The sequence below is a fragment of the Teleopsis dalmanni genome, chromosome 1 (genome assembly GCF_002237135.1).
Source record: "Teleopsis dalmanni isolate 2A chromosome 1, ASM223713v2, whole genome shotgun sequence".
Lineage (NCBI taxonomy): Eukaryota > Metazoa > Arthropoda > Insecta > Diptera > Diopsidae > Teleopsis > Teleopsis dalmanni.
This window is the reverse complement of record NC_051846.1, coordinates 234,505,413-234,531,170: the sequence shown is the minus strand read 5'-3', so window position 1 is coordinate 234,531,170 and position 25,758 is coordinate 234,505,413. Positions and strand designations below refer to the sequence as shown.

The 25,758-nt window shown below is 29.7% G+C and overlaps 3 protein-coding genes and 1 pseudogene across 3 annotated transcripts; 2 read left to right on the top strand and 2 right to left on the bottom strand.

Moving 5' to 3' along the window:
- LOC119672722 overlaps positions 1 to 25,758 on the top strand; it is a 510,988-nt pseudogene that overhangs the window by 122,193 nt on the left and 363,037 nt on the right.
- On the bottom strand, positions 5,579 to 6,060 carry LOC119672716 (the record flags this gene model as incomplete). The annotated part of the gene is given in 1 exon segment (XM_038083832.1): positions 5,579 to 6,060. A coding segment is annotated over 1 exon segment (468 nt), but the record flags the coding sequence as incomplete, so codon positions are not given.
- Positions 16,420 to 18,034, top strand: LOC119667725. Its single transcript, XM_038077032.1, has 3 exons — positions 16,420 to 16,990; positions 17,055 to 17,479; positions 17,974 to 18,034. Exons 2-3 carry the CDS (start codon positions 17,109 to 17,111, stop codon positions 18,032 to 18,034), a joined length of 432 nt encoding a protein of 143 aa, XP_037932960.1. The 5' UTR covers positions 16,420 to 16,990; positions 17,055 to 17,108.
- LOC119667724 (E3 SUMO-protein ligase KIAA1586-like) lies at positions 23,202 to 24,797 on the bottom strand. The gene has a single exon (XM_038077031.1). It carries the CDS (start codon positions 24,795 to 24,797, stop codon positions 23,202 to 23,204), a length of 1,596 nt encoding a protein of 531 aa, XP_037932959.1.

Below are 25,758 nucleotides of genomic sequence, written 5' to 3'. Positions count from 1 at the left end.
GCGTTCTATCAAGCGACAAATTTCATTACGCAACAGTTTCAAAGTTCCAAAGAGGGCAAATTATAGCACTAATCCACATAACATCAGCGGACATCCACAGAGACCGGAGAACCGAATCAGTTGAGAAGTATATTAAGGATCGTGTACTGAAACTGTTAGACACAATAGATAACTATAACAACACAACAGTTAATAGCCTAAAATCAAGAGATCACTGTAATCAGTGGTAGATATAAAGACTTCAGTTCGATTATCACATACGTAAATCCCACGAATTTACGTGTCTTTAGTGAGACACAAGATTGTCCACAGTTAAAATGGAGTGAAAGTGACGAATCACCAACTCAATAGCACACTCATACGTAAGTTACTTAGAAGTAACTTTCCACATTGCAGATCTGAGAAGTGTCATAAAACTAGTAAAAAATAAAATATTTTTTTTATAATAATGAATGGATTCATTCAATGAATTGAACAACGTCTAGAAACTGTCACTCCCAGTGAATCTTCGCTGGCGTAACCAGATATCTATGTCGCCAGTTAGTTATTAAACAACAATATAATAAATGATACACGTTCTTTGCTGAAAATATTAATCTACGCACCGTTTTTAAATGTAAAATTAATAAGACAAAAGAATCAATTGAAAACAAATATACAGTAGGAAATCGTTTACTCCAAAATGAAAACCGCGACTTCATCAGGAAGTTAGAAAAATAGGAGAAATCTCATGCGCAATTTACACTCAGTCTAGCTGAGAGTAATAAAAAAATTGACATCTTACAAGATCCGGTCAAGAACTTGAAACTTAAGCTATATTTTCAAAAGGATGAATTAGAAGATAGTACACAACTTTTGGAGAGTACTAAAAAGCATCTAGAATGGACCAACGCAAAATTAATTAACTTCTCATCTGCTCGAGAAAGCATTAAAAATTTACAGGCCCATCGACCTCCAGCTATGTTGCGGTGAATAAAACAACTCATATTTACAAATGAAAAGGAACAAGAAATACTAAACTTTAAACTTGAGAATACCGCAATACTCACGGAATTGGGATATATTTTTCATTCAGTTGTTACGAAGTTGTTACAGAGTCGACAATACTTGTAGAAAAGCTAAACAAGCGATTAAAGAAACAGAACTGCGAACTAAAGTTGAAGTATGAGAAGTCGCTAAATGGAAGGAACTTAAGAAACTTGACTCACGAAAAGGGTCTCGAGTTCATCAGTGGAATGATCGACTACTGCAAACACGAAATCAAAACATGCAATGGGAAAACGTACGAACTTGAGTTCAAAATTATTTTATAATAATATATTTAAAATTAAAGTTTAAGAAGGAACATTAGGTATTCCCATCTTAGTTTCAATAGTTCATAATATAATATAAATCATAATAATATTCAATCTTATATATATTTCTTGCTTTTATAATGTGATATAATTTCTTATGGAACTATTTTGTAGAGATTTGGAGTATGTACACTTATATCAATGGAAAGGAAAAAATTATTATAACAATTTAATAATAATAACATTTTATCAACAATTTATTTATGATTAATGTGTTTTTATATTAATTTCTTCGATTTAAACACAAACCCTGGTATATTTATTTTAAAGGGTTGCATTCGACATTTTTCGCCTTAAATTAGCTAATTTATAGGCAACCAGCTCATTTATAGGATAGATTTTTGTATCGTAAATCATATATAACCTCATTAGTGATTATAATGAGCAAAAGCGCCTAAATGAGGCAGTGTGAATATGCTATTAGTCTGTTAACAAATTCAGAAATTTCTAGTTCTGTCAAATCGACTTTAAAATGGTTGATAAGGAATGTTTGATATTTAAAAATCTCGTTCCCCTAACACCTCATCTCAAAAATTCATGGATAACACTGAATAATACTCATTAAAGAGTACCAGTTTTTATACAAACAGTCGAAATGTAAAATTATTTTTCCAAATTTTATTATTTGTAATTATCATTAATTATCATATTAAACATATATATTGTATCATTAGTAAAAGACGTTTCTTACATAAAATCATTTCATTTAATAATAATGAATAAATTTTGCTATTCCAATTACATTTAATATAACAGTTAGCTTCAATAGACTACCGGTATATAAATTATAAATATGAACCGATTATAGTAAGGAACCCTTTGAAATATCCAATTTGAATAATTAAATCTAGAAAACACAATTCTGATGCACATATTTTGTGTAGTTGTAGTGTTGTGTAGCGAGAAAATAAATTGGAAGAATATAGGTCCTACCTAAAATAAGATAAATATAAAATATAACTTTGAAATTGATATTGTGTGTGTTTGAGAAAAATATGCCTAAAAAGAAAAAACAGTTGAGGCAGTTCAACATGGGAGACTTTCTCTTTGCAAGACTCCAGGGCTATGCAGCATGGCCTGTTAAGGTAATAAAGTGCAGTAGAAAGTATTACAGAGGTTTTGCTATGGAACCACAGACACGGCAAGTATTAAAGTTGAAAACATCTTAAAGTGTAAAGAAAATAAAACGAATTCTGCACTGACCGACAGAATAAAAGAGTTTCTATTTCTGCAAGGCAATTCAACAAATTGAAGCGGCTTTAAAGAGCAAAGATTCTACTCCAATATTTTTACATCTAGGAAGAACCAATATTTTAATATTTATTAATGCTAGTCCTTCAGAGATGTTTGGAAATCCTCCTTGTGTTCCGGGGCAGATGCTTTCGGACTTCAAGCAGAAATCGTCGGAGACTGATTTCGTTTCGTCGTTGCGAAAGCCGTTAGCGAGTCAATGGGACGCTGTCAACCATCTGTGTATGTTCTGCGTGACGTTATCAATTGTAAGCACGTTTTTCTATTTCCGCAAAGCAATTCAACAAATTAAAGCGGCTTTAAAGGGCAAAGATCCTGATCCAATATTTTTATATCTAGGAAGAACCAATTTCTTAGTAGCTCATTATTGTGCAAAAGATGTACAGGGTGGTTATACGTTTGAATTAGACTGTGACGACCCAGTAGGCTATGGATTTATTGAAATAGAAAAGTAAAATTTAGTTTCAAATATTTTGAGTTCTTTTAATTGAACTGAGGAAAAAAAAACAAGAAACCACAATGGCGATATTTAGAGCGGATGTTGATAATGTATGGTAATTATACAGTTGCATATGAGAGCGGATGTTGATAATTTTATAAAAAAAAAAAAACAAGAAATCACAATGGCGATATTTAGAGCGGATGTTGATAATGTAATATGAAATTGAAAATGGGTATATAAAGGACAGCAAAAAGTTTAACAATTCAATAAAAAATCAAAAGAGCAACTACAATGGAATCCGGAAACAAATCCATTTGTTCAAAGTGCAGAAATGAAGTAGTCGACAAGGACTATCTAATAAATATACTGAGGAAGACAGGTGACAAATTCGCAACGGGATGTTGGGATGCGCCTGACTTGGTGAGAGCCTATTCAAGTGCTATAGATGAGGTCATAGCACATCCTGGAAAATTAAAGTACTTAAAACGTGTTGGCAAAATTGTGGAGGTCTTTCGGACATATGCAGATGAATACGACATAGGATATATTCATCCTATATTTGATTTTATCAACGCATAACGTTGATAAAATTATTTATTAAATAAACTGTTTTAAGTAAATAAAAAAAAAAAAAAAAAAATTTTTATGTTTTTTTTATTTTAATTTTTTTATTTTTATTTTATTATTTTTTATTTTAATTTTAATATACATATTGTATTAAATAAATTAAAAAAAATAAAAAAAGTTTTGTATGTTTTTTATTTAATTTTAATATATATTGTAGTCTATAAAATATAAAAATAAAAAAAATAAAAAGAAACTTTTGTTTTAAAAAATTTGCGTGTTTTTATTTTAATTTTTGATGTATACATATACATATAATTTTTTCGTTTTTATTTATCAATATTTAAATTTATGAAATTTCTTAGTAATATTACAGTTTTTCTGGAACATTTACATAAATTTGTTAAATCTTCTTTAATTTTATGATTTTGACAATATTTCACTTCTTTATTAGAAGACATATTTGTTATATATAGTATATCTAATTTTGGACAGTTAAGATCATCCAAGTTTGTCATAGGAATATTTTCACCAATCATTTTTTTTAACCATCTTATTTTTTCAAATCCTTTGACATAGATAGTTGAGTTTTCATTATAATGTAATTCTTTTAATAGATATTTTTTAACGTCCATAAATTTAATTTCACCGTCTGACCACCTTAAACCATGATGATGATTATATAACCAATTGACTGCAATCCTATCTTTTAATGATATGCTACAATATTCGTAAGGTGATCGTATTAAAAACGTCTTAATTTCCGAGTTATCATTTTTAGAAATGCTCAATTCTTTAACTATAAACTTGTTATTAACGAAAAATCCCTGAGCGTCTATAATTATTTCTTTGTCATCGACCATTTTTTCACTTCTAATGTCAGCTGCTCATAAAATAAGACTGATTTTGAAGGAATATAGATATAGGAATATAGATCAGGAATATAGATTGAATCTAAAATGATAAATTCAACAACTGAACTACAGCAGATGCTCGCAATTCTTAAGTAATTTGATAATAGATTAATTAAGTTTTTAATATCTAAATATTAAATTTTAATATCTAGATATTTAATTTCTACTTAATTTCTAGATATCATATTCACACGCATTCATACAGATTATACTGAGCTATGAATATGTAACGTATTCGGTTTCTTAAATAACACGGTCTGTGCCTCTATGCATATATGCCACTTGGCAAAAAATTAATTTATAATATAAAAACTATTCTAAGAACTGAAAATAAATTTAAGATTTTAGAATTTTATTTAGAAACTAAATTTAGCTCCAATTATCTTCAAAATTATCTTCAAAATCAGAATTTCCGAACATTAAAAAGAGCAAGCGAATACTGTATTTGATTTTGATTTGCACTAAATAAATATTTAGCATGGAACACATTGCATTGTAATTTATTATTTTCCCAAGATATTTTCACTAATACTTAATTTTTTTAAGGTCCCTTATATGTCTTTTATAAAAATTTTCCATTTCAACAAGTTAAGACGATTTTACATTAAATCTGATTTCATTAAATATTTTGAATATTTTAAGGTGACGTTCATGATAAAATTTAATTTTAAATGTTTCAAAAGTGTTGTGCGATCAGTGTGGCCAACATTTGAAAATTTTATCCCCCTAAAAGCCATTCGAAAAACCCCTAAATCCCCCTAAACTAACATTTTGTACAAAATATGAAAAAAATGTAAGAACTGTTTTCTGTAGCATATATATTTTGTATATATTTAAAATAAATATAATTTGAATAAATTTGAAAAAAGAGATAAAAAACATTTGTTAACGAAATTATTTCAAAACAAGTAATTAAATAGTAATTAATAATAAAGTAAGTAATTAGCAATTACTTAAGTAGTTATTCTTTTAACAACTGATAACAAATTAAATCATATTAAATTTATACTTTCTAATATTTCCTCCATTTCACTACAATCATCATGAATTTCCAAATTATTTTTAAAATCGTACATTTTGTAATCAAATTTGTTTAGCATCGCTGGTGTTGGATTAAAATTTATACACGAACCTTGTCTCTGTAGAGTATATCTTACCATCATTAAAGCCTGTAACATTTCAGGTGATAATTTGTTTCTCAATTTGTTTTTAATTATTGAGTAAATGGAAAATGCGCGCTCCACGCTTGCATTTGAAAAAGGTAACGAAAGTAATGCTGTTGCGAATTTGGCTACATTTTTAAATCTGCTATTCCCAGCTGCATCCTTATCCTCACTGACTTCAGCATAAAATTCTTCAGTGTTTGATAAATGTGTCCATTTTTTGTTTTGTAGTTGATGCCATTCATTTTCGACATCCTGCTTTACTCCAAACACATCAGTACGATAAATTTTAAAAAATTCTTGTAAACCAGGTTTAACCTGAGATGTTGCAACTTTTGGGTCAAGATTTGACATCATTTTTAAAATTGATAAATTTTCCGGTAATCGATTTTGAATTAGCTCAGCTAAAACAACTAAAACATTTTTACATCGCTGTCTTATCTCAGTTAAGTCACTTGCATTAATATTCTGGGCCGCAGATTCAAAGTCATAACCTAAATATATTGATGAAGTATCCATCAAGTAAGGATGAAAATCAAAGTTGGTAATTTCATTGTCTTCTATATTTTGTAATTGAGCTGGAACTACAATTTTTTGAAGTACATTTTTGTGAAGTAAAAATAAATCTTCAAATAATTTAACTGGCTCTACTTGATTATTTTGAAACAGTAGATTCAACTGAGTAATAGTTTTTAGTTCATTCTTTAAGAAAACAAAATATATTTTGAATTGTATGTTTTTCATGATGTCATGCAATTGATCAGCCATATAACATTTATCTTGCTTTCTAACAATAGAAAAGAGCAGTTCTAATTCGATCCATTGGTCTAATATTGTAGTTATAGCTTGGAAACGAGCCAACCAGCGAGTTCCACTTAGCGCTCCCACTTTCTTAGGATTACTGTTATTATTGATTATTTCATATAACTTTTTGTACTCTTCTACGCGTTTAGAACTGTAAGAAAACCAGTTGTGAACTTCACGAACTAAAAATTCTAATTGCCTAGGCAGCGTTTCGGTAGCCTTTTCTGCACATAAGTGCAAAGAGTGAGATATACACTTAACGACGATAAGATCGGGCAAATCTTTTTTCAAAATAGTGGCAACAGATTTGTTTTTGCCGATCATCACATTGGCACCATCCACACCTATTCCAATTAGATTTTGAAAATTTAGATTGTCACTTTGTAATTGAGCTTTTATGGCATCACATATACTCTGAGCATCAAATTCAGTTAATTTAATTATTCGATAGAAAGTAGTAACTATTTTCTTTTTCGGCATGGAGAAACGTATCATTGTACAAAGAATTTTTAAAGTAGAGATATCGGTACTCTCATCGATAATAATAGAGTAAGCAGAATCGCCAATTTCTTGCGCTAAATCTTGTAACATACAAGGACTGAGCACATTTTTTATTATCATAGTACACTTTGTTTTGTGTGCAGTTTCAATTTAGATAAAGTCTCCGATGTTTTATCTAACTTAGGTAGAATTTCCGTCAAATGATTAACAGTGTGTATAGAAGCATGTTCTGCAATAAAAGCCGTTATTTTTAATTCTGCAATTTTGATTGTTTCTGAATCTATTGTTTTAAATAGAGTTGGAAGACTATAACATGACTTTGCGCTTTTATGTGCCTCAACAGATTTGTTATGTTTTTCTGTACTAGCATGAGCAACTAAATCTTTTCTGTGCGCTTTTAGATTTATTCGACAATATTTACATATTGCCATACTATTGTTCGTTATATCTGGTGAAATCCATTCTGTAAATTATATTTCATTAGAGAATATGTGTAGTAAAATAAAAAATTTGAAACGCTCTAGTATTATTACGACCCAAATATCATATTCTATAGATGTTTTTGTGCTATGGTAGTAAACAATATTTTTGTACCTATATAGTTTTCTATAGTTTAAGATATCGGAAATTAAAATAAAAATTTATTATCAACCTTTCAATAATACATCTGATTCCCACGCTTTGGTATATTTTTGGTAATATTTTTTACTTCTTGCTTTCGACATGGTTTTAAATTTTACTAAAATCACTTTAAAAATGAACGATCCCGGCTATCAAAAAAATTCCAAAAAAAACATTGCTCGCTGGCAATTAGTGTTGCCATGCAGCTTGTTCTTTTTGTTTTCGTACTGTATTTACACACTATCGGCGTTTATATATACCTTATTTATATATAATAAAAAATATTTAATGTGTGTTATTACTAACATAGTTTTTTGAATTGAAAAAATTACAATATTTTTAAACCCCCTAAAAAAACCCCTAAACATTTGGTGCCCCCAAAAATACCCCCAAAACAAATTTTCCCCCCTAAATTTGGGGGGAAAATCCCTAAGTTGGCAACCCTGTGTGCGATATACATAATCCATACTCAAACACTCATTTATTTATTTAATGATCCTTTGCATCACATGCAATATTTACTTTATACAAGGGCAGGTGTCATTTACAATATACAGTAATAAAAAACTACTTCAGGATTTTGCTTTGAACAATCTAATATAGAATTAAGTAAAATTAAAAATAAAAGTTTTAATTTCTAATACAAAATACAAAATATATTTAATAACTCGGTTTAGCTGCTTATCTGGCCGATCCTTCCATCGATGATTGCTCCTTCATATATGAACGAATTCGGTTCATCATCTGCTCTCGATTCGATTCAAACAGCGACAAAAGGTTGTGACTTGCTTTGCTATCATTCTGGATTCTGCATTCTGCATTATGCTACTTCCTCATTCAGAATCTGCTGCTGATTAATTCTCATCAAAGTTCAGATAATATATTTTAAAAAAGGCAAAGAAATTATTTGAACTCTTTCTCGCTGTCAACATTAAAAGATTCAAGTTACGAATTGAGTAATCAGTAGTCAGTAGTCAGTAATCAGTAATCATTCCGATCATATTCCGATCATATATTTATATTAAGTGATGCTTAATTGCAATTGAAAAGTGCAGAAGATATTTTCTTAGCTTTCATCTTTAACATATCAATCCCAATCGTTGATGAATTTATTTATTGCCAACATAACAGGACTTAAATTTTTGATGTGGACCCAAATCGTTGATGTGTTTATTTGATGGGAAGAAACCAGGATTTTAATTTTTAATATGAAAACAGCAATCGTTCCAAGTATGTATGTAAATATTACACATATTTTCTACGGCCCAAATACTATCTTCAATGGCAATTAAGTTGATATTTCATTCAGTTTGAATTCTTCTCAAAAGCAGTGATAATCTCAGTACTGTTCCATTGAGTACATATCAATATGTACATAGTATATACATGAGGTCATTCCATCTCCAGTCCTCAGCATTCTTATCAAATATTTACACATATTTCAATTTATTTTTTTAATTTAATTTTGTTTTGAGGTTTTTTTTAAATTTTTCCTTTCTAATATGTTTTTCTCTTTTTTCTGTGATATTTGGTTTTTAATTTCATAATTTGATCGTCTGTTTTTTATTTTGTGAAATTTTTCAAAAAATTTCGGCCGGCCGCAGTACCGGCTGTTGGGCAATTTTCACGTCTACTTTTATTAATAATAATACTCTGATCAAAATGACAATGGAAAAATGGCGATTAAGTTTATACTCTGAAGTTTCACCAAGGCTATAAAACTGCTGTGAGTTAAGCCGGAAGATTTTGGCTAACTTGATTCGAAATCACGTAAACTGCGTTCACGTCAAAAACCTTAGTCTTTAAGTGTACATCATGCCTGTATCCATTTGGATGACGATTGGCAACTTTTTACACATACTGCAAAGCTGTTCTATCAAAACTTTGCCCTGATTCCTGTGCCATATTATGTATGGTTTTATGTTCTGTGTGAGATTTAAATAACTTCTTTTTTCCTTCTCTAACATTCTCTAATTTCTTCATCTTTTAATTTAAGGAAACATGGTTTTTCCTCAAATGTCTTCTGCAATATCTTTAATGTTTTTTCCAATACTAATGATTCTTCTTTCAACTTTCTTTTTATAGGAGTTGTTTCAGAAAGATTTCTGTCTGAGTGGACCTCTCTTCCACAAACACAGTTTTTTGAAACCATGTTAATGTCCTAACCGATTCACTAGAGAATCGGTATGTTTAGGATCATTGTCCTGTTGGCAAATCCAATTATGTCCAAGACCTAATTTGTGCACAGAAGGCAGGCTGTAAATGTTGTTGCTATGTACTCTTGTATTGATGTTGGTCCATTATACCATTAATGAAAGCTAAATTCCCAACACACGCTGCTCCAATGGCTCCCTACACCATCACAGCACCACCACCGTGCTTCATTATTAGTTTGTATGGCGGTGTTAGGTTTGCGCCAGACTCTTGCACGACCATCACTTTCTAACAAATTGAATTTGCATTCATCAGTGAAAAGCACAGTTTTCCAAAATTCCACGTGTACCCATGCTCTCTTCAAGCTCTTTGAACAGTTTTTAAATGAATATGTTTGCTCAAAGTATTAGCGATGTCATTTGCCAGTTTTGGGGCACTAACTTTTTAGATTGGCAAATGCCAATCTAAGCCGCTTATTTCTTTCACTTATTAGTGGCTTCTTTCGTGGAACTCTGCTTTTGTACCAATACTCTCTTAAAGCCCTTTGGACGGTTTTTGAATGAACATGTTTGCTCGAAGTATTAGCGATGTCATTTGCCAGTTTTGGGGCACAAACTTTTGAATTTTTATGCACTACTTCAGTATATAACTAACATCTCGATGAGAAAGTGTTTTTGGACGTCCGCTTCTAGGCATATTTTCTACTGAATCATTTTGTTTGTATTTTCTAATATTTTGGACATTTGAAAATGGAACAAAAAGTTTCCTATTTCTCGATAGGATTTGCCTTCTTTGAAGTACTTAATTACCAAAATTTTAATGCCTAATGATTCTATTTTATTTCCTTTGCCCATAATGACTCATATTGTTAGATTATCCGCAGGGAGAAACACACGTCTGTTCCGTTTGGTGTACTTTATTAGAGAGATATATGAAAAGGAAACCAAATTACATAATTACTTATAAATGCACAGAGTTGTATTCTTTACTATTTTATCTGATATGTGCGAGTTGTAATTTTTGGTATGTTTTACACCAACAAATATAACTTGCACTGACAATAATAAAAATGCAACTAATAATAAATTTAGACTTCTAATCATCAAATTTGAACAAAACAACAAATTAATAGTAGTATTAGTATTTTAGTATTTATTAGCTTTATATTTTACTTTATTTTAAATTTGTTGTATTACATAAAAATTAATAACAATTATATTATATAAAGCTTACAGCTATGGCATTTTAGCCGTTTGCCGGAAGTTTAGATTAATCTAATAACTAGTTTTTATAAATATTAAAAAAATATTATTACTTATAAACTCAATACAATATAAATATTAAATTAAATTATTATACCAAAAATAATAGTGGACTGCATTTTCAAATATATAATTGTACGATTTAGCCATACGCTCTATAAACTGTGGCGTGGCATATTTTAAAGACTCAGTTGAAATTCTGTTTTCACCTGCGGCCTTGTTATTTTTTAAATTCTGGAGCACTGCATAGATTTCTTCAATCGTTATTGGAGCATCTAAAGCTTCGTTTGTTACATACGGCAGGGCATAACTGAAGGAATTTCTACCTACATTTGTATCCTTTGCTACTCTGTGGTCCAATACTTCAGACCACTGCATACTCGGGCTGAATTCCAGACATTGTTCTTCGCCTATTCGTGCATTGAAGTCACCTGTTATTATCACATTTTCGTTCTGAGCTTCCACTAATATATCACTTAAGTTATTGAAATCATTTTGCCAGTTATTGCAATTTAGATAAACTGGGATTAAACATAATTCTTGATTATTAGTGGTTATCTCGATTACTGTTGAGTTCATAATGGGCTTGTACCACAGTACCGCAAAATTGCAATTGCTTTCGTACACCATACAGTTTTCCTCCACTGGCTCGACCTCTATTTGCTGTTCTTATTGCAGTCTCCCAATGAAGATTGTATTCCCTAAATGTATTTTCAATATAATCTGTCTAACTTACTAAAAATGTTTCAAATAAAACAAATATGTCGAATTTTTTAACATAATTCATAAATTCTATATACTTATACTTATTAGTTAAACCAGCTACATTATGCGATAATATTTTAAATTTATATGCTGATTTAGTGTCTGACCTGTCTGCATTTGCATTTTTTTGAGTTTCACAGTATTTATTTTTTTGTTTGACATATTTGATTTTTATAAGCGAAATGTAGGCCAGTGTACTCCAATTTGACACGACTATTTCCTTCTCTGCTAACAGTTTTTTGGCTGTTTTATTTTCTTATATAGCGTGTTTCTCTCGATCACTTCATTAACTTCAGTCTCAACATACAAACGTTTTAATTCCTCCATAAAATCAGCTTCACTTTTTAACATAAATTTTGCGAGTCTTTTTGATGGCTTCAAGATCTCTATTCAGCTGTAATAAAGCTGATTTATTTTCCTGTCTAGTAAAGCTTAAGTCCTTTCCAATATAAATCTGAGTGCCACGCAGTTTTCTACCATTTTTTAAGACATCTTTTCCCATTTCAGAAGTTTCCAACTCCGCGATCACACCCACTTTATTTTTCATTCCAAATATCACTTTTGTTAATATTGATTTTTCGTTAATATTGATTTCAGGTCATTGAATGATTTTTCTTGCTTGTTACACCACTCTAAGTTTACGCCTTGATGTGAAAGTTGTCCTAACGGTTTACTCACGTTCGATTTAATTCCACAAATTTCTTATATGTTCACTTTTATTAAATAAAATGGTTTTTTTTTAAATTAGTGTATTTAATTTTTTATATTTTATTTCTAAATTTAAATATGCCATCTTTGCTTCCTCGTACAGTGCCGATGGCGCTTTCTTGCGTTTTTTTAAACTGCTTTGGTTAGGAGGTTGTTGCTGCTCCAACATCGGCAATTCTTCGTCTATCTGTACACCATCTCTTTCTGTTGCTGCTATTCCGACTATTGACGGACTATCTTGACCAATAATATCCAAGATTTGACAGTCGGAAGGGTCAAGTAGCATTTCTCGACCCTTAACCGCACCAGTTATTTTCATGTTATCGCGCTTAGCCTACGAATTAACTATTAAAATATTTATTTCATAAATAAATTAATAATTTACTATTGTGCGAGACTTCCAAATGCCAAACAATGCATCGCGAGCATATTTCCAATTGCGGTTAGTTCCAGCTAACCCGAGGGATTGTGCCTTATGCAATATTTTCGTCCAAGCATCAATTTTGTCTTATCGAGAGCACATGTTCCCTTTAAATGAAGCAAATAATATATCCTTATAAAAGAAATAAGCAAAAATCAATACCATTTATAATGAAAATCAAAACTAAATATATATTTTTAAATTTAAATATTTTGTAACGATACAAATATGTATAGCACTTAACTGACAATTTTTTATTAAACAAACTTAACGGTGCAACCCTTTTGTTCTTGAAAACCGCTAATACCACCTTTTTGTTTTGTAAATTTAATTATTTGTACACAACTGTACAAATATAGATATCAACCAAAACAAGGCCAAATAAAACGAATACAAAATGTTCAAATTTATATTATTCTTTTGTCCTTACCTTCTTCTCCTTTATTATTTCTAAAACCGCAAGTTTTTTATTCAATTTTAATTGTTTACTCATTATTATAAGTCACCACCTGCGAACCACTTGCACTGAATAATATAAAACATGAACTAAACATTTCTTTGTCCCAATTTACACTTTCATGAACGTAACATGAACATGAACTTGAAAACGAGAGGAAGCGAAGAGAATGTGATGTTACCCAGCGGGACTTTCAGCGCTGCGGCTGAATCGTTCGCTTACCTCTTCAAATTTTTAATGCAACATATCAGCGCTGTATGTTTATTTACCTTTTCTATTGATTTTTAAATAAAATACCAAACATTTTTTTTGGATGAATTATATTTTATGTTTAAGTTTTATAAAATTAAAATATTAATATTTACATAAAACAATATTATAACATATTTACATATTAATATTTTTACATATTAACTTATTAAAATATTAACTTATTTACATATTTACATATTAACCTATTTACATTTTAACTTATTTACATATTATGTTATTTAATAGCATTACTAGTGATATTAATATGTTCAGCTATTCTGCAGGAGAGTGTTGTCTCCGAACTAAAACTTTCAAAATCATTTTCTGTAAAAAAATAAAATATTTTGATATTTTGACCTAAATCATAGGTTCAAAGTTCTTATAACTAGTAGGGAACGCTGGATCCTTGGAAGAGTGATTTGTCCCAATATGACGAACGAGTCGGCTATGGAATTTTCTTGGAAAGATTAGGTCTTAGTTTCTCGCCACTACCAAACTACTGTAGTGTCTTCTGGGCAGAAGTAATGGCTATCCATTATGCTGTAAAATGTGTTCTTGGCAATCGTACCTCCGATGATAGTTATTCAATTTTCTAGGACAGCCAAGCTGCCATTAAATAACTAGAAGGCACCTCAGCCACATTAATTATTACTCAAAATTACAATGCGATGCACAAATTCCATAATGCGGTACTCTATTGATCGCTATATATTGCATAAATTTGCGAAGAAGAAATTACATGTTCTTAAATGCAATGAAATATGCGGAAATATTGAACACTTTCGGCGTACAGCACGGTCAGATATTGTTCAAAAGCTTTATAGATGTCAGACACGCTCTCAACATAATTGGTCGTATTATATGCGGTAGAAGCTTAGGTACGGTACTAAAACTTCTGTGTACTTACTCACTATAACTATGATAGATCTGTGCAAAGATTAATGCCTTGTACCAGATTCAACTTTGTTCTCTATTATCTATCACTTTTTAAATTATTACAAGAAGTGATAAAACATAAATATTCACATATTTCATCAAAGCGCATGGATAATGAATTGGAAATTCTGTTAGAAAAGCGACAGAATCTCAGACATGCGTTTCCGGTTATATTTACAATTGATGAAATATTGATGGAAATTGGTCACGAGCGCATTAAAAATTTATTGTAAATACAAGAAAATAGAAAAAAAAAAATAAAAAATCAATACATATGAAATACATATGAAATACATATGAAATTAAGTGGACCTTCACTGTTTCTGGATCTAATAACTGAAAAAACCAATTTTAAAAAAATCGGACAGAATTTGGGATGAATATTTTACTGCAGTTGGATGAAAATGTGGTTTTCTATCGTCAAAATATAATGAATTAACTAATTTCACTATTGAGGACTTAAATGCTGGAGGATATACAATTCATTCTTCAACAAGAGTTTTTTCGGACATTAAAATATTTCTTTACCACGGGTTTTTTTCAGACATTAAAATAAAACATCACGTTTTTTTTTAAACAAAAGGATCTGTTAAAAATAAAATGCAAACTAAAGAATAGGAATTTATAGATAATCAAATAAGTAGCGACGGACAAGGTAAGGATATACAAAGAGGTATTGTATAACCTTGAGAAAAATTCAAACTAGTTAAGAATAATACTTCCTAAACTGTTTAGTATATAAGATTAAGTATTTAAGATGCGAAATTATAGAAAATAAGCGAGTTGAACATTTGTTGTTTAGTGGATGGACACTAAAACAATATCTCATCTAGAAGTTGACGATGATCAATACAAACCTTTAAGTGGATCGCGTATATATACGTTCACCACAAACAATATTAAAATAGTTATTGAAGACGAGGATCAATCAATATTACTTTAAATGGTCAGTAACATCTGCTCTATATCCGTTCAATATTAAAAATAAAGAAAGATGTATGTCATATCATATTAATGATATCAGTTCAGATATCATAGAGCTACAAAATAATATCAAAATTAATTTTAAATATAAAAATTAATATAAAAAACTTCGAAATTAATAATCTTGAAATAAATGTAAAGGTATTTGGGTTAAATAATAATAATAATATAATAGGACCATATTATTCTACAAAAGAAGAAAAGTGTAGGTCAGGAGTTTATGTTGTTGTTTACTATAAAAAATTGTGCGTAGAATGTGAGATAAGAATGGGTCAAGAGTTTTTTAAATTCTTATAGAATTAAAAAAATGAAAAAGTGTTGATAAATGTTGACTTTTTGTAAGGTATATAAATGCCAGCGAAATGGAAAACATCTTTATAAATTCAATTCAACACACACAAGGAACGACTCAAAAATGGAATCAAAAACTGATGTCATTTGCTCCAAATGCAGTAACGAGATTGTAGATAGGGACTACATCTACAATATAATGCAGAAAACTGGAGATCAATTTGGAGAGAGATGTTGGGAAGCGCCGAAGCTGCTTCGGGCATATTGGGAAGCAGTGGAGGAGTTCAAAGCGCATCCTGAAAACGAACGGCTACTCAAAAGAATCGCGAAAATAGTTCTAGTTTTTCCAACTTATGGTCATGAATATAACATTGGTTATATTCATCCAATTTTTAATTATATTAGTTGCAAATATTAATAATTTTTTATAAATATATAAATGTATATAAAATAAGAATAAATTAATAAAATAAATATTTGATTTTTTAATATTTTTTATTGTTGAGGAAAAACAATAGTATATATAAAAGTTTTATTTAAATGTATAATTTTTACATTTTGTTATATTGTAGTAAATGTTATAATAAAATGGCATGAGTTTCCTTGCTTCTTCTTCCTGTCTTTGTTTTAGAAAGCAACAGCTGCAGGTGTCTGGCCCAGATATAGCATTTTCACTTGACCATGCACAATCTTCATAATACTTTTAAATTATTGATTGTCTGTATAGAACATATTGAATGATGGAATAAGGTTGTGTTTAATGACGGATCTTCATATGAATCCAGTAGTGATGTTGGATCTTCTTCAGAGCGTTAATAATTTTATAAAATGGTCCAACAAGAGTGAATTCTTTTCCACTAAGCACATAAGCAATTTGCTGGCTCTCCGCAATGACATCATTGCCTCAGATTTAATAAAACCAAAAAAGCAAACAAATATAACTGAGAATATGTCACGGAAATATTGGTTTTAAACTTGCCGAATGTGCCGTCTGCGTCTCCATTAATTTTGGTTAATTTTGTTGGCTTGAAACATTATCGCAATTATTTTTACTTTTTTTGATACAAAGGTTTCTTTAATACACTACATTTTTATTTAAAAAAATATAATATGTACATGTAGTGTAATTGAAGTTTTCTGCAAATGTAAGTAGCTATTACTAATGTATATTATTTTTAGCAAGTGATAACAAATCTTTTTTCTTCTCAGTTCCAACTATAAATTCAGTGGTTTGAAGAAATAAAAACATTCAATCAAAAAACAATGGAGCAATATACGATTAAGGACGACTTTCATTATTTCACCATCTCTGAAGATGATTCTGAAGACGAAGCAAAGCATATTGTAAAAACTAATATTTGGAGGGAGAAACTTTGTCAACGAAATTTTGAACAACAGTTGAACAGATCGTATACAGAGGGAGCAAATAATAGTAATGATGATCATAATGATGACGCTAATGAAATCAATGTACAAATAATCTACAACACTGATATTGACACAACACTTTATCCAATCATGGAGGAATCTGATGACGATATTCATAAACAAAAAGAAAGTAACAATATCTTCACTAATAATAGATTTCACCCTCTTTCTTTTCCTCCTAAGCGAACTCAAAAAAGAATAAGACTGCAACCAATATACATATATATAAATGTTAATAAAAAAAATATAACACAAAAAATTTTAAATACACCTCCACGGCACACATCAAAACCAAACGGGCTCAAGCGGATCAAATGATAGACTCATCATCAGTAAAAAAACTCAATATTAAGAACAAAGTGAACATATAAAAGCAAGTCATAAAACCAGTCATACTCTACGGCTGTATGGCGTTCTATCAAGCGACAAATTTCATTACGCAACAGTTTCAAAGTTCCAAAGAGGGCAAATTATAGCACTAATCCACATAACATCAGCGGACATCCACAGAGACCGGAGAACCGAATCAGTTGAGAAGTATATTAAGGATCGTGTACTGAAACTGTTAGACACAATAGATAACTATAACAACACAACAGTTAATAGCCTAAAATCAAGAGATCACTGTAATCAGTGGTAGATATAAAGACTTCAGTTCGATTATCACATACGTAAATCCCACGAATTTACGTGTCTTTAGTGAGACACAAGATTGTCCACAGTTAAAATGGAGTGAAAGTGACGAATCACCAACTCAATAGCACACTCATACGTAAGTTACTTAGAAGTAACTTTCCACATTGCAGATCTGAGAAGTGTCATAAAACTAGTAAAAAATAAAATATTTTTTTTATAATAATGAATGGATTCATTCAATGAATTGAACAACGTCTAGAAACTGTCACTCCCAGTGAATCTTCGCTGGCGTAACCAGATATCTATGTCGCCAGTTAGTTATTAAACAACAATATAATAAATGATACACGTTCTTTGCTGAAAATATTAATCTACGCACCGTTTTTAAATGTAAAATTAATAAGACAAAAGAATCAATTGAAAACAAATATACAGTAGGAAATCGTTTACTCCAAAATGAAAACCGCGACTTCATCAGGAAGTTAGAAAAATAGGAGAAATCTCATGCGCAATTTACACTCAGTCTAGCTGAGAGTAATAAAAAAATTGACATCTTACAAGATCCGGTCAAGAACTTGAAACTTAAGCTATATTTTCAAAAGGATGAATTAGAAGATAGTACACAACTTTTGGAGAGTACTAAAAAGCATCTAGAATGGACCAACGCAAAATTAATTAACTTCTCATCTGCTCGAGAAAGCATTAAAAATTTACAGGCCCATCGACCTCCAGCTATGTTGCGGTGAATAAAACAACTCATATTTACAAATGAAAAGGAACAAGAAATACTAAACTTTAAACTTGAGAATACCGCAATACTCACGGAATTGGGATATATTTTTCATTCAGTTGTTACGAAGTTGTTACAGAGTCGACAATACTTGTAGAAAAGCTAAACAAGCGATTAAAGAAACAGAACTGCGAACTAAAGTTGAAGTATGAGAAGTCGCTAAATGGAAGGAACTTAAGAAACTTGACTCACGAAAAGGGTCTCGAGTTCATCAGTGGAATGATCGACTACTGCAAACACGAAATCAAAACATGCAATGGGAAAACGTACGAACTTGAGTTCAAAATTATTTTATAATAATATATTTAAAATTAAAGTTTAAGAAGGAACATTAGGTATTCCCATCTTAGTTTCAATAGTTCATAATATAATATAAATCATAATAATATTCAATCTTATATATATTTCTTGCTTTTATAATGTGATATAATTTCTTATGGAACTATTTTGTAGAGATTTGGAGTATGTACACTTATATCAATGGAAAGGAAAAAATTATTATAACAATTTAATAATAATAACATTTTATCAACAATTTATTTATGATTAATGTGTTTTTATATTAATTTCTTCGATTTAAACACAAACCCTGGTATATTTATTTTAAAGGGTTGCATTCGACATTTTTCGCCTTAAATTAGCTAATTTATAGGCAACCAGCTCATTTATAGGATAGATTTTTGTATCGTAAATCATATATAACCTCATTAGTGATTATAATGAGCAAAAGCGCCTAAATGAGGCAGTGTGAATATGCTATTAGTCTGTTAACAAATTCAGAAATTTCTAGTTCTGTCAAATCGACTTTAAAATGGTTGAGAAGAAATGTTTGATATTTAAAAATCTCGTTCCCCTAACACCTCATCTCAAAAATTCATGGATAACACTGAATAATACTCATTAAAGAGTACCAGTTTTTATACAAACAGTCGAAATGTAAAATTATTTTTCCAAATTTTATTATTTGTAATTATCATTAATTATCATATTAAACATATATATTGTATCATTAGTAAAAGACGTTTCTTACATAAAATCATTTCATTTAATAATAATGAATAAATTTTGCTATTCCAAATACATTTAATATAACAGTTAGCTTCAATAGACTACCGGTATATAAATTATAAATATGAACCGATTATAGTAAGGAACCCTTTGAAATATCCAATTTGAATAATTAAATCTAGAAAACACAATTCTGATGCACATATTTTGTGTAGTTGTAGTGTTGTGTAGCGAGAAAATAAATTGGAAGAATATAGGTCCTACCTAAAATAAGATAAATATAAAATATAACTTTGAAATTGATATTGTGTGTGTTTGAGAAAAATATGCCTAAAAAGAAAAAACAGTTGAGGCAGTTCAACATGGGAGACTTTCTCTTTGCAAGACTCCAGGGCTATGCAGCATGGCCTGTTAAGGTAATAAAGTGCAGTAGAAAGTATTACAGAGGTTTTGCTATGGAACCACAGACACGGCAAGTATTAAAGTTGAAAACATCTTAAAGTGTAAAGAAAATAAAACGAATTCTGCACTGACCGACAGAATAAAAGAGTTTCTATTTCTGCAAGGCAATTCAACAAATTGAAGCGGCTTTAAAGAGCAAAGATTCTACTCCAATATTTTTACATCTAGGAAGAACCAATATTTTAATATTTATTAATGCTAGTCCTTCAGAGATGTTTGGAAATCCTCCTTGTGTTCCGGGGCAGATGCTTTCGGACTTCAAGCAGAAATCGTCGGAGACTGATTTCGTTTCGTCGTTGCGAAAGCCGTTAGCGAGTCAATGGGACGCTGTCAACCATCTGTGTATGTTCTGCGTGACGTTATCAATTGTAAGCACGTTTTTCTATTTCCGCAAAGCAATTCAACAAATTAAAGCGGCTTTAAAGGGCAAAGATCCTGATCCAATATTTTTATATCTAGGAAGAACCAATTTCTTAGTAGCTCATTATTGTGCAAAAGATGTACAGGGTGGTTATACGTTTGAATTAGACTGTGACGACCCAGTAGGCTATGGATTTATTGAAATAGAAAAGTAAAATTTAGTTTCAAATATTTTGAGTTCTTTTAATTGAACTGAGGAAAAAAAAACAAGAAACCACAATGGCGATATTTAGAGCGGATGTTGATAATGTATGGTAATTATACAGTTGCATATGAGAGCGGATGTTGATAATTTTATAAAAAAAAAAAAACAAGAAATCACAATGGCGATATTTAGAGCGGATGTTGATAATGTAATATGAAATTGAAAATGGGTATATAAAGGACAGCAAAAAGTTTAACAATTCAATAAAAAATCAAAAGAGCAACTACAATGGAATCCGGAAACAAATCCATTTGTTCAAAGTGCAGAAATGAAGTAGTCGACAAGGACTATCTAATAAATATACTGAGGAAGACAGGTGACAAATTCGCAACGGGATGTTGGGATGCGCCTGACTTGGTGAGAGCCTATTCAAGTGCTATAGATGAGGTCATAGCACATCCTGGAAAATTAAAGTACTTAAAACGTGTTGGCAAAATTGTGGAGGTCTTTCGGACATATGCAGATGAATACGACATAGGATATATTCATCCTATATTTGATTTTATCAACGCATAACGTTGATAAAATTATTTATTAAATAAACTGTTTTAAGTAAATAAAAAAAAAAAAAAAAAAATTTTTATGTTTTTTTTATTTTAATTTTTTTATTTTTATTTTATTATTTTTTATTTTAATTTTAATATACATATTGTATTAAATAAATTAAAAAAAATAAAAAAAGTTTTGTATGTTTTTTATTTAATTTTAATATATATTGTAGTCTATAAAATATAAAAATAAAAAAAATAAAAAGAAACTTTTGTTTTAAAAAATTTGCGTGTTTTTATTTTAATTTTTGATGTATACATATACATATAATTTTTTCGTTTTTATTTATCAATATTTAAATTTATGAAATTTCTTAGTAATATTACAGTTTTTCTGGAACATTTACATAAATTTGTTAAATCTTCTTTAATTTTATGATTTTGACAATATTTCACTTCTTTATTAGAAGACATATTTGTTATATATAGTATATCTAATTTTGGACAGTTAAGATCATCCAAGTTTGTCATAGGAATATTTTCACCAATCATTTTTTTTAACCATCTTATTTTTTCAAATCCTTTGACATAGATAGTTGAGTTTTCATTATAATGTAATTCTTTTAATAGATATTTTTTAACGTCCATAAATTTAATTTCACCGTCTGACCACCTTAAACCATGATGATGATTATATAACCAATTGACTGCAATCCTATCTTTTAATGATATGCTACAATATTCGTAAGGTGATCGTATTAAAAACGTCTTAATTTCCGAGTTATCATTTTTAGAAATGCTCAATTCTTTAACTATAAACTTGTTATTAACGAAAAATCCCTGAGCGTCTATAATTATTTCTTTGTCATCGACCATTTTTTCACTTCTAATGTCAGCTGCTCATAAAATAAGACTGATTTTGAAGGAATATAGATATAGGAATATAGATCAGGAATATAGATTGAATCTAAAATGATAAATTCAACAACTGAACTACAGCAGATGCTCGCAATTCTTAAGTAATTTGATAATAGATTAATTAAGTTTTTAATATCTAAATATTAAATTTTAATATCTAGATATTTAATTTCTACTTAATTTCTAGATATCATATTCACACGCATTCATACAGATTATACTGAGCTATGAATATGTAACGTATTCGGTTTCTTAAATAACACGGTCTGTGCCTCTATGCATATATGCCACTTGGCAAAAAATTAATTTATAATATAAAAACTATTCTAAGAACTGAAAATAAATTTAAGATTTTAGAATTTTATTTAGAAACTAAATTTAGCTCCAATTATCTTCAAAATTATCTTCAAAATCAGAATTTCCGAACATTAAAAAGAGCAAGCGAATACTGTATTTGATTTTGATTTGCACTAAATAAATATTTAGCATGGAACACATTGCATTGTAATTTATTATTTTCCCAAGATATTTTCACTAATACTTAATTTTTTTAAGGTCCCTTATATGTCTTTTATAAAAATTTTCCATTTCAACAAGTTAAGACGATTTTACATTAAATCTGATTTCATTAAATATTTTGAATATTTTAAGGTGACGTTCATGATAAAATTTAATTTTAAATGTTTCAAAAGTGTTGTGCGATCAGTGTGGCCAACATTTGAAAATTTTATCCCCCTAAAAGCCATTCGAAAAACCCCTAAATCCCCCTAAACTAACATTTTGTACAAAATATGAAAAAAATGTAAGAACTGTTTTCTGTAGCATATATATTTTGTATATATTTAAAATAAATATAATTTGAATAAATTTGAAAAAAGAGATAAAAAACATTTGTTAACGAAATTATTTCAAAACAAGTAATTAAATAGTAATTAATAATAAAGTAAGTAATTAGCAATTACTTAAGTAGTTATTCTTTTAACAACTGATAACAAATTAAATCATATTAAATTTATACTTTCTAATATTTCCTCCATTACACTACAATCATCATGAATTTCCAAATTATTTTTAAAATCGTACATTTTGTAATCAAATTTGTTTAGCATCGCTGGTGTTGGATTAAAATTTATACACGAACCTTGTCTCTGTAGAGTATATCTTACCATCATTAAAGCCTGTAACATTTCAGGTGATAATTTGTTTCTCAATTTGTTTTTAATTATTGAGTAAATGGAAAATGCGCGCTCCACGCTTGCATTTGAAAAAGGTAACGAAAGTAATGCTGTTGCGAATTTGGCTACATTTTTAAATCTGCTATTCCCAGCTGCATCCTTATCCTCACTGACTTCAGCATAAAATTCTTCAGTGTTTGATAAATGTGTCCATTTTTTGTTTTGTAGTTGATGCCATTCATTTTCGACATCCTGCTTTACTCCAAACACATCAGTACGATAAATTTTAAAAAATTCTTGTAAACCAGGTTTAACCTGAGATGTTGCAACTTTTGGGTCAAGATTTGACATCATTTTTAAAATTGATAAATTTTCCGGTAATCGATTTTGAATTAGCTCAGCTAAAACAACTAAAACATTTTTACATCGCTGTCTTATCTCAGTTAAGTCACTTGCATTAATATTCTGGGCCGCAGATTCAAAGTCATAACCTAAATATATTGATGAAGTATCCATCAAGTAAGGATGAAAATCAAAGTTGGTAATTTCATTGTCTTCTATATTTTGTAATTGAGCTGGAACTACAATTTTTTGAAGTACATTTTTGTGAAGTAAAAATAAATCTTCAAATAATTTAACTGGCTCTACTTGATTATTTTGAAACAGTAGATTCAACTGAGTAATAGTTTTTAGTTCATTCTTTAAGAAAACAAAATATATTTTGAATTGTATGTTTTTCATGATGTCATGCAATTGATCAGCCATATAACATTTATCTTGCTTTCTAACAATAGAAAAGAGCAGTTCTAATTCGATCCATTGGTCTAATATTGTAGTTATAGCTTGGAAACGAGCCAACCAGCGAGTTCCACTTAGCGCTCCCACTTTCTTAGGATTACTGTTATTATTGATTATTTCATATAACTTTTTGTACTCTTCTACGCGTTTAGAACTGTAAGAAAACCAGTTGTGAACTTCACGAACTAAAAATTCTAATTGCCTAGGCAGCGTTTCGGTAGCCTTTTCTGCACATAAGTGCAAAGAGTGAGATATACACTTAACGACGATAAGATCGGGCAAATCTTTTTTCAAAATAGTGGCAACAGATTTGTTTTTGCCGATCATCACATTGGCACCATCCACACCTATTCCAATTAGATTTTGAAAATTTAGATTGTCACTTTGTAATTGAGCTTTTATGGCATCACATATACTCTGAGCATCAAATTCAGTTAATTTAATTATTCGATAGAAAGTAGTAACTATTTTCTTTTTCGGCATGGAGAAACGTATCATTGTACAAAGAATTTTTAAAGTAGAGATATCGGTACTCTCATCGATAATAATAGAGTAAGCAGAATCGCCAATTTCTTGCGCTAAATCTTGTAACATACAAGGACTGAGCACATTTTTTATTATCATAGTACACTTTGTTTTGTGTGCAGTTTCAATTTAGATAAAGTCTCCGATGTTTTATCTAACTTAGGTAGAATTTCCGTCAAATGATTAACAGTGTGTATAGAAGCATGTTCTGCAATAAAAGCCGTTATTTTTAATTCTGCAATTTTGATTGTTTCTGAATCTATTGTTTTAAATAGAGTTGGAAGAGTATAACATGACTTTGCGCTTTTATGTGCCTCAACAGATTTGTTATGTTTTTCTGTACTAGCATGAGCAACTAAATCTTTTCTGTCCGCTTTTAGATTTATTCGACAATATTTACATATTGCCATACTATTGTTCGTTATATCTGGTGAAATCCATTCTGTAAATTATATTTCATTAGAGAATATGTGTAGTAAAATAAAAAATTTGAAACGCTCTAGTATTATTACGACCCAAATATCATATTCTATAGATGTTTTTGTGCTATGGTAGTAAACAATATTTTTGTACCTATATAGTTTTCTATAGTTTAAGATATCGGAAATTAAAATAAAAATTTATTATCAACCTTTCAATAATACATCTGATTCCCACGCTTTGGTATATTTTTGGTAATATTTTTTACTTCTTGCTTTCGACATGGTTTTAAATTTTACTAAAATCACTTTAAAAATGAACGATCCCGGCTATCAAAAAAATTCCAAAAAAAACATTGCTCGCTGGCAATTAGTGTTGCCATGCAGCTTGTTCTTTTTGTTTTCGTACTGTATTTACACACTATCGGCGTTTATATATACCTTATTTATATATAATAAAAAATATTTAATGTGTGTTATTACTAACATAGTTTTTTGAATTGAAAAAATTACAATATTTTTAAACCCCCTAAAAAACCCCTAAACATTTGGTGCCCCCAAAAATACCCCCAAAACAAATTTTCCCCCCTAAATTTGGGGGGAAAACCCCTAAGTTGGCAACCCTGTGTGCGATATACATA

What these genes read in the sequence shown, in the direction of transcription:
- LOC119667725 (XM_038077032.1), top strand. Translation starts at nt 17,109, where the DNA reads ATGGAGCAATATACGATTAAGGACGACTTTCATTATTTCACCATCTCT. An exon ending in ACTCAAAAAAGAATAAGACT is followed by an intron (nt 17,480 to 17,973) that starts GCAACCAATATA and finishes ACGTGTCTTTAG; the next exon opens with TGAGACACAAGATTGTCCAC.
- LOC119667724 (XM_038077031.1), bottom strand. Translation starts at nt 24,797, where the DNA reads ATGATAATAAAAAATGTGCTCAGTCCTTGTATGTTACAAGATTTAGCG.